The sequence below is a fragment of the Drosophila takahashii genome, chromosome 2R (assembly GCF_030179915.1).
Source record: "Drosophila takahashii strain IR98-3 E-12201 chromosome 2R, DtakHiC1v2, whole genome shotgun sequence".
NCBI classification, from domain to species: Eukaryota; Metazoa; Arthropoda; class Insecta; order Diptera; family Drosophilidae; genus Drosophila; species Drosophila takahashii.
In genome coordinates this window covers 15,016,418-15,026,198 of record NC_091679.1, presented here as the reverse complement: position 1 = coordinate 15,026,198, position 9,781 = coordinate 15,016,418, and the positions used below count along the sequence as shown (strand labels likewise).

The window sequence follows — 9,781 nt, the reverse complement described above, 5'->3', positions numbered from 1 at the left end:
TCGGCCCCGCAGCGCCAACACGGTCACTCGGCCGCCCGCAGCGCCAACACGGTCACTCGGCCGCCCGCAGCGCCAACGCGACAACCCGGCCATCCGCAGCGTCGACACGGACACTCGGCCCATCTGCGACGTCAACACGATCACTCGGCCCACCCCGCAGCACCGACACGATCTCATACGCTTCCGTAGCACTGGATCCACGGCGGCAAGCACTCACGCTTCCGTAGCATCGGACCCACACCGGCAAGCAGTTCATCTCACACGCTTCTATAGCGTCACGGACACACCGCGAAGCAGTTCATCTCACACGTTTCTATAGCGTCACGGACACATCGCGAAGCAGTTCATCTCACACGCTTTCATAGCGTCACGGACACACCGCGAAGCAGTTCATCACACACGCTTCCGTAGCATCGGATCAACGACGGCGAGCAGTTCATCGCACACGCTTCCGTAGCATCGGATCAACGACGGCAAGCAGTTCATCACATACGCTTCCGTAACATCGGACCAAAGGCGGCAAGCAGTTCCTCACACAGCCAAACCGACAGCAAGCAGTCCGGTCTTCGGCCCTCCCGTATCACCGAACCACCGAAGCAAGCAGTGTCGACTCACCTACACGTCATCACCCGACAAAAACCCACTGTCCAAATCACTACGAAATACACGCCTACTTTATAATTCTATCCCTCTGTGTTATTATTGGGGAAAAGGAGGTAAATCGATCTGGAGAGGAACTATAAATATCTGTCACGAACCCTGACCACGGCGAGCTATACCGCCTCCCAAAACAGGGTCGTTACAGGTAAAAATGGCACCGAACAGTATTCATCAGTTGATGACAGGACAGTTATCGATAGGAGAGCAAATTCAGAATGTCATTCGGAATTATAAAAAGGATTCCGTCGACAGGAGGACTAAGCCAGCCTACTACAGAGAACGTTTATTAACGTTAGAATCCCTGTGGGATAAATTCAACTCTGGAGACAATCAAGTAAATATTTTTCTCAAAGGAGTCACGTTAGAGCACGATTACTTTAACAATGAATTCTTTAATAAAATTAAGCAACTGGTTGAGGATTATAAGACAGAATTCAACAATCAGTTGTCTCTCTTGGAAGCGGATGTTACATCCATCGCATCCACAGCAGAGGACATCGAAATAGAATCGATGTTCAGAGAACAAAGGGTGTTGCTTGATTGTTTAGAGCGCATCATAAATAAAATGACCGAAGAAACGAGACAGAATTTCTCGACCGTCATAACACAATACTGGAATGAAATAAAAGATATTCATGCCAAAATTTATAAAAAATTTAAGGACCCTAAGGAACTTGGATATGACGACAGCAGATATATGGCAGCAGAAGATGCAGTCATAAAAATACAAACAGAAATGTAAGTAAAAAACAAATAGTTCTCCAACAAATGCTGTTCAAAATGCATTACATTTTCCAAAGGTAGCCATACCCAAATTTGATGGGGATTATTTAAAATGGCAACAGTTTCATGATATTTTCAAAAAAATGATTCATGAATCAACGTTACCGACTATACAAAAAATGTGGTACTTGAAGACTAACGTTAATGGAGAGGCAGAACGCCTAATTCGCCATTTATCACTAACCGAGGCAAATTATTCAACTGCATGGAAAACGCTTGAAGAACGCTTCAACAATAGAAGAGTATTAAGTAATACTTTAATTCAAAAATTATTGGATCATTCAATGATTACAAATGATTCGAAAACAATTAAATCGTTGCATGATAATGTGAAGGAAACATTATCTGCTCTCAATAACATCGGGATAGAGACAGACAAATGGGATCCACTTCTACTCTGTCTTCTTACGAAAATGCTTGATCGACCAAACCACTTGTTGTATGAGCAATCCGTTCAAAATACAAGGCAAATTCAGCCTTTGAACGAATTTTTAAGCTTTCTTGAACAAAGGTTTCTCGCTCTTGAAGCCATTGGATCAGAAAATAGAAAAAAACAAAATACATGTGCATCAGTTGGGGCTGAAACTCAATATACCTGTTACTTTTGTAAGAAACCAAATCACAGCATATATAAATGCAACGAATTTTTAAAGAAAACCCCAGCAGAACGTCTTAACTGGGTTGAAAAACAAAAATTATGTGTTAAATGTCTAAGCCAAAATCATTCGTTAAAGACATGCACAAAGAGAGATTGCTTTAAATGCAACAAAAAGCACAATACATTGCTGCACTTGGAAACAAAACCGGAACTCTCGGATAGCATCACGGCCGCATCTGCAAGTGGAAAGCAAACCAGTTATATTCTTCTGGCGACCGCCCGTGTAATTATTCAAGGAGTAAATGGACAAAAGGCAGAATTCAGAGCTCTGCTTGACTCTGGATCCCAAATTAATGCCATTTCCGAAAGAGCAATTAAAATGCTCTCATTGAAAACTACAAATTCGAGGCTGAAAATAAATAGCATTGGTGAAAAATGTCAGACTTCCAATGCAAGGATCAACGTTCAGCTAAAGTCAAAACAAGGCGATTTTAGCTCACAGCTTGAAGCAATGGTTTTGCCTCACATAGTCGCTGATCAACCAACGTATACAATTTCGACTGATAATTGGAAAATACCAAAAAATATAATGTTAGCTGACCCTCAATTTGGAAAGCCTGGAAAAATTGATATTCTTCTTGGAGCCGAGCATTACTACAATATAATGCAAGCCGAGTGCATGAGTATAAAGAATGGACTCCCCAAGCTACAGAATACCAAACTTGGATGGATTGTAGCCGGGAAAATTTCGGAGGTAGCACCTACATCATCAGTATGTGCTGTACTTACGGAAGGAGAAAAAGTTGATGAGCAACTCGCTAAATTCTGGGAATTGGATAATTTTCAACCAGAGTCAAAATGCTATTCACCAATGGAGAAACAGTGTGAAGATCACTTCCTTCAGAACGTTCAGAAGGCTCAGGACTCGAGACTTATTGTTAAGTTACCCTTTTTGGAGCATACTTCAGCGCTGGGGGAGAGTCGTGACATTGCCACGAGACGGTTTCTATCGTTGGAGAAACGACTACAAAAAGATCAGGAAATAAAAAAAGGATACATAGAGTTCATGAAGGAGTATGAAGCTCTTGGGCACATGAAGGAAGTACCCCATAGACAACCAAATTAAGAGTTGTATTTGACGCATCAGCAGTGACATCTTCCGGGAAATCATTGAACGATTTAATGCACAAAGGTCCTACAGTGCAAAACAGTTTAATGTCAATACTGCTTAGATTTAGAATGCATAAATATGTATACACTGCTGACATTGAAAAAATGTACAGGCAGATTTGGATAAATCCAAATGATCAACAATATCAAATGATCGTCTGGAGAAATGATCCGTCAGAAAGGCTTAAGTTTATCGGTTGAAAACCGTCTCTTATGGCACAAAGTCTGCACCATATCTGGCGACGAAATGCCTGGAGTATTTAGCAAGCAAGGAAATGCAGAAATATCCTATAGGATCGTCTGCTCTTAAAAATGATTTGATGATTGATTTGAAGATGCTGCCTATGAGGACTGCGGCATTAAAACCTTGGGAATCACTTGGAATCCTGCGATTGACAAACTCTGTGGAAAAACACAAACTATGACCACAGACAAAATAACAAGACGGGATGTGGTTTCAGAAATATTCAAAATATTTGATCCTCTCGGACTATTTTCTCCAGTAGTCATAAAGGCCAATATATTCATGCAAGGCTTAACAAAGGAGAAATTTGAATATAACGAAGAATTGCCAACACAGTTACAATTGGAATGGAAGCAATTCCGGGAAGACTTAAAAATGTTGAATGACATTAAAATTCCTAGTCATGCCTTTGATGGAAAAATTCCTGTGTCGAAGGAGATACACACGTTCGTCGACGCTTCAGAAAATGCGTATGCTGCAGCCTTATATCTTTGTGCAGTTCACAAGGATAAACGAGTGACTGTACAGTTATTATGTCCAAAATCGCGTTTGGCCTCTGTAAATGCGATCACGCTCCCGAGACTGGAATTAAAGGCAGCAGTATCAGGTGCTCAATTAACAGCGACCATAAAAGAAGAATTGTCGCTGCAAGGGACTGCAACATATTTTTGGGCAGATTCCGAAATTGTGTTATCCTGGATAAATAGTCCAAAAACAATCAAGGACATATTTGTGGCTACTAGAATTACCACCATTCAAGAAGCATCGTTGCAAAGGGAATGGCGCCGTGTTCCATCGGAAAACAACGCTGCAGACATAGCGACAAGAGGAATAAGTGGTTCCAAGTTCAACAATTTCAGTCTTTGGTTTTATGGTCCACTGTTTTTGTATGGTCCATCATCCAAAAGGCCATTACCATTTGTTGCGGCAAAATCAGAACGCTGTGCACTTCCCCAGGATAACCCAGAAATCTTGGTAGCTACCACGCAATGTCGAAATTGGCTTTATGGTATAAACCATGGGAATTCCTTCGATAAGTTACTAAGAATAGTAGCCTACATCATGCGCTTCAAAGGCAAATCTACAGATGCAACTACAATGGTGACATTTGAAGAATTGGAAAATTCTCGGAAGATAGTTCTCCGGCTAATTCAGCACAATAATTTTAGTGCTGAAATCAAAGAGATAAGAAATCCCGGGAAGTCGGACGAGGCAGTAATCTCAGCGCCCTAATGCCTTTCTTGGATCAGGATGATCTCATTCGAGTTGGAGGCAGATTGGAAGCATCTAAACTTTCATTCGATGCAAAACATCCTGTACTATTGCCAGATAATGATCCAATAGTCAAATTAATATTTGAAAAAATCCACAAGGAAAATATGCATTGTGGTGCCCAAACTCTAATAGCCACATCAAGGCAAAGATATTGGGCAATTAAAGCAAAAACAATAGCTCGAAATGTTATTTTAAAATGTGTCAAATGCACCAGAGCTAAACCAAAGTTAATGGAACAAATAATGGGACAGTTACCACCCTTAAGAGTCACACAAGCTAGTCCGTTTCTTAATTCTGGAGTTGATTATTGTGGACCATTTAAGATTCACTATAAAATTCGTGGAAAGAAACGACATACTGCTTACATAGCAATCTTTTGTTGCTTTGCGACCAAGGCAGTGCATTTAGAATTAGTCAGTGATTTAAAGACAGAAGCATTTTTGGCAGCACTTCGTCGATTCATAAGTCGTCGAGGAAAATGTCAGACTCTACACTGCGACAACGCTACGAATTTTGTTGGAGCAAGAAATAAGCTTCAGGAATTGGAAGAAGCTATCTTCTCAGAAAAGGCCAAGAGGTCTATAATGGAGACCTGCAATAATAAAGGCGTCAACTTCAAGTTTATCCCACCAAGAGCACCGCATTTTGGAGGACTTTGGGAAGCGGCGGTAAAATCGGCAACTTCGGCGTCAACTTCAAGTTTATCCCACCAAGAGCACCGCATTTTGGAGGACTTTGGGAAGCGGCGGTAAAATCGGCAAAACATTTGTTCACGCCAAAAGGGCGTCTAATTTCGAGAGGCAGTGTCAAGCGGCAGTTTTCTCCAGATGTCCACATCTCGCTCGCTCGCACTGCCCTTCGCTCTCCCTCTCCAACTCTCCCGCAACTCTACGCTCCGCTCTGGAGCCGCTAAGTTAAGCTCCATGTAATCAGTTCTATTTTCAAGTGTCAAATAAACAGCCGCACGTCGCGCAAAACCCCGAAGTTTTTCCATCGTGTTTTTCGTTACAATTTCTGCGCGGAAATTCATCCGCTTTTCCTGGGACTCATCATCGCTTCGACAATCAAGCCACCCCCGACCCAACATTTGATCCTTCTACCGGATCTTTGGACTTCCACTCCTGGATTTTTCCGAAGATTATCTCCAGCGCCTACGGTGGCTTGAACCGCTTCAGCTAAGTTCCATTTCCAATTGTTATTATTTGCCGTTCATACAGCCAGTTGTTCGAACCCCATTTCGTTCAATTTGTTGTATGATTTCTTGTCTAAATCGAATCGCGATTAAATCCGACGCAACGGCATTTAATATATTATTTTATTCCTTTTGCTTGTGCGGCATTTTTTCCATTCCCTTATGCCGTACACTTCAAAAAATTCCGTGCAAAGTTGCAAGTCCATAGTGCCAAATTATTCCAATTATAAATACAAATATTCCTAAAAACTCCAAGTGTGTGTAAAAATATAACCCAGCCGCAGTAAAAGTTTCCTATTTTTTAAATTGTTCCGCAAAAATTGCACTCTGCATTTTTTACTGTGTTCCTGCTGCGCGTAAATATTCACATAAATATTCTAATACAGTTTACTTATGCTACTCTGCATTTATAAATCAAATCCAAGACCCTAATGACACAAACATATTTTTCTCAATATATTTTCGTGGTTGATAAACTACATTTTTCCGTGTGTAAAAAATATATAGTCCAGCCACAGTGAAAATTTCAAAATAAAAGTGATCCGCCGAAATTGGCAGCTTTTGTGATTTTACTGTGTTTCCTGCTGCGTGCATATATTTTTACATTAATATTCCAAAATACAGTCCACTTCATCTACAGACATTTTGAGCTAATTGATTTAATAAAATCCCGCAAACATATTTTGCATTTCGAAGCTATTCCGCTATTCGCAATAAGTCTCCAGAACTCCCGCAATCGGTGACTTACATTATCCAGCTGTTAGCTAGCCACATACATACATACACACAGCTACGTACTCTCCAAGTAATCGGCAGCGCACAGTGGGTTAAGTGCTTACAATAATTATAAAAAAAACGACCATAAATCCGAATTTTAATATTGTTAAACAATTAATATTTTTTTCCTATCCGTGCACCAGTGTGACCATATTTTCCCTTTGCATAATTTAATAATTATTTATTTTGTGCATACACTTAAATACTTATTTTCGAAATTATTTAAAATCGCCATACAGTTTCCTCCACACAATACAGTGTGACCGTATATCCCTACGGACTTTCAATTGGTTCCTAAATTCCAATTCACAATAATTTCCGTGTAAACGATTTCGCAATAAATTTTAAACTCCTGTCCGTAATGGCTTCTCAAGCAAAATCCGACCTAAATAAATTTATTGTCACAGCTGACTCTCTGAGCCATTTTGAAGCCACTTTAAACTTTCCGGGTGCACCCACACCAACATTATCCGCATCTAAAATCCGTCGCGAGCATGTCAGTTCCTTATGGCAAAAGGTGAATGATGCATATGACACATGCTCCGAGTGCATTGTGGCTGCGGGTGACAGCGCCGCAGACACCAAATCCATCCTGAAGGCGAAATATAACGAAACGTATTCCATATACGAAAGATTTGCTGCTCAGATCCTCGAGCAAATACAACAGGGCTCCACCAAATCATCTCAACCTCCAGCATCGTCTCCCCAAGACTACATTTCGTTTGGCTGTCAGCTTCCTCCGATTGATACGGAGATTTTTTTAGGCGATTATCTTCGCTGGCCGACTTTCCGGGACCTTTTCACGGCGATCTATATAGACAATCCGAGTCTGACGCCTGTTGAAAAGCTGTACCATTTAAATGCCAAAACTAGTGGCGAAGCTCATTCTATAGTTTCCAAGTCCCCACTAACCAATGATGGCTTCCGTTCAGCTTGGACAAATATAACTGAGCGTTTCGAAAACAAGCGATTTCAGGTGAACAGCCACCTAAAAACATTGTTCAATGTGCAATCCATGGCACAATAGTCTGGGGCAGCCTTAAAGGAACTTCAACACACGATTCAAGGATGTTTAACTGCCTTAGAACTATCCGGCATTCAAATTGAGAATTGGGACCCTATTCTAGTCTACATTTGCTCCACAAAGCTACCAAAGCTCACGCTCTCATTATGGGAGCAATCCATTCATAATAAAGCCGAAATTCCTACTTGGCTCGAGCTTAATTATTTTTTAACAAAACGCCATCGAACTCTAGAGGCCGTTGATAGCATCCGGCCTGCTAATTTACTCCATGTCCATTCCAAAGCCACAAATGTGTTGGCAGAACTTCCAAAGATAAATTCTTTTACTACGAGGGTACTCCCATTACCCAAAGGCTGCGATCTGTGTTTAAAGGAAAAACACCCCGTGCGTATATGTCCACGCTTTCTCCAAATGCGGGTAAATGATCGTTCAGCCTACATCCAAGATAAGCAGTTATGTTCCAACTGTTTTGCAAGCAGCCATAAATTGCAGGATTGCATTAGCGCTCACAGTTGTTTTACTTGCCAAAGTCGGCATCATACGCTGTTGCATCCAAGCAACAATTCTACAATTACTTCGATTCCATCCAAACCTCCAGGGCCAGTGTCAGCCTCAATCCCACACAGAATTTCAACTTTCTCAGCGCGTGTTTCCAACGTTCATGGGATTAACCGAATGTCCGATCCCAACCCGATTACAAGGGTCTATCCTACAGATAATTCTTCCGATTATTGGGTTCCATATCCCGCCTTGGATGACAGACGTTGCCGAGGTATTAAATCCTACCAATGCCGAGTCTGCCAAAAGATCCATCCGCTACGGAAATGCCACCGTTTTCTACGGCTTAGCGCCCAGAAAAGGATCCAGGAAGTACATATGCATAAATACTGTTCGAATTGCTTGGCCCACGATCATTCCCAGGACTCGTGCCGCAGTGGAAATTGCTGCCAGAAGTGTGGAAAGAACCACCACACTCTTCTACACTTGGACGATCGCTCCCGCTATCCTGCAGATACTTCTCCTGATGATTTGCTACGGTGGTCCTCGCAAGGGGGGGGAGAATGTTCACGCCAAAAGGGCGTCTAATTTCGAGAGGCAGTGTCAAGCGGCAGTTTTCTCCAGATGTCCACATCTCGCTCGCTTGCACTGCCCTTCGCTCTCCCTCTCCAACTCTCCCGCAACTCTACGCTCCGCTCTGGAGCCGCTAAGTTAAGCTCCATGTAATCAGTTCTATTTTCAAGTGTCAAATAAACAGCCGCACGTCGCGCAAAACCCCGAAGTTTTTCCATCGTGTTTTTCGTTACAATTTCTGCGCGGAAATTCATCCGCTTTTCCTGGGACTCATCATCGCTTCGACAATCAAGCCACCCCCGACCCAACAACATTTATTGTTAAAAAATGTTTCTACAGCGGATCTGACCTATGAGGAATTAGAAACTGTGATAGTGGAAATAGAAGCTATCATGAATTCAAGACCCTTGGTTCCGATATCAAGCGATCCAAATGATGTGACGGCACTTACCCCAGGTCACTTTCTAATTGGAGAACCATTAACCGCACAAGCAGATAGTGAGCCATCTCAGCAACTACAATCATTGGGACAGAGATGGCAAGCCGTATCCAAGTTAAAACATACGTTTTGGACTCAATAGTCAACTGATTATCGGCAACAACTTCAGCATCGTCAAAAATGGAGAAGATCCTCAGCAAACGTAAGAGAAGGACCATTAGTGCTGATACAGGAAGACAATAGTCCAGTTCTGCAATGGCCATTGGCACGAATAATTAAGATAATTCATGGCAAGGATAATTTTGTCAGAGTTGTAGAAGTCAAAACGAGTAAAGGAGAAATACTTAAATGAGATATTCAACATATCGCCACATTATTTCCAGAGGAGGAACCTGTTCATAAGCATCCAGCTGCCTTAGAGGAAGTTGAGAATACACCTGATGAGAGGCAGGCGAAAAGGCCGAATAAATCAGCAATGCCATCGCTGACAATGGCGTTAATAGTTATGCTTCTTCTATTACCTTTAGTAGCAGCACAATCAATTAACG

At 41.9% G+C, this 9,781-nt stretch overlaps 2 protein-coding genes across 2 annotated transcripts; both read left to right on the top strand.

Moving 5' to 3' along the window:
* Positions 1 to 2,630: 2,630 nt before the first annotated feature.
* On the top strand, positions 2,631 to 3,167 carry LOC138912164 (uncharacterized). The gene has a single exon (XM_070212026.1). The coding sequence runs from the start codon at positions 2,631 to 2,633 to the stop codon at positions 3,165 to 3,167; it is 537 nt and encodes a 178-aa protein (XP_070068127.1).
* Positions 3,168 to 7,060: 3,893 nt separating this feature from the next.
* LOC138912163 (uncharacterized) lies at positions 7,061 to 7,726 on the top strand. Its single transcript, XM_070212025.1, has one exon. It carries the CDS (start codon positions 7,061 to 7,063, stop codon positions 7,724 to 7,726), a length of 666 nt encoding a protein of 221 aa, XP_070068126.1.
* Positions 7,727 to 9,781: the final 2,055 nt, after the last annotated feature.

Coding starts and splice junctions, on each gene's coding strand:
- LOC138912163 (XM_070212025.1), top strand. CDS start 7,061: ATGGCTTCTCAAGCAAAATCCGACCTAAATAAATTTATTGTCACAGCT.
- LOC138912164 (XM_070212026.1), top strand. CDS start 2,631: ATGTTAGCTGACCCTCAATTTGGAAAGCCTGGAAAAATTGATATTCTT.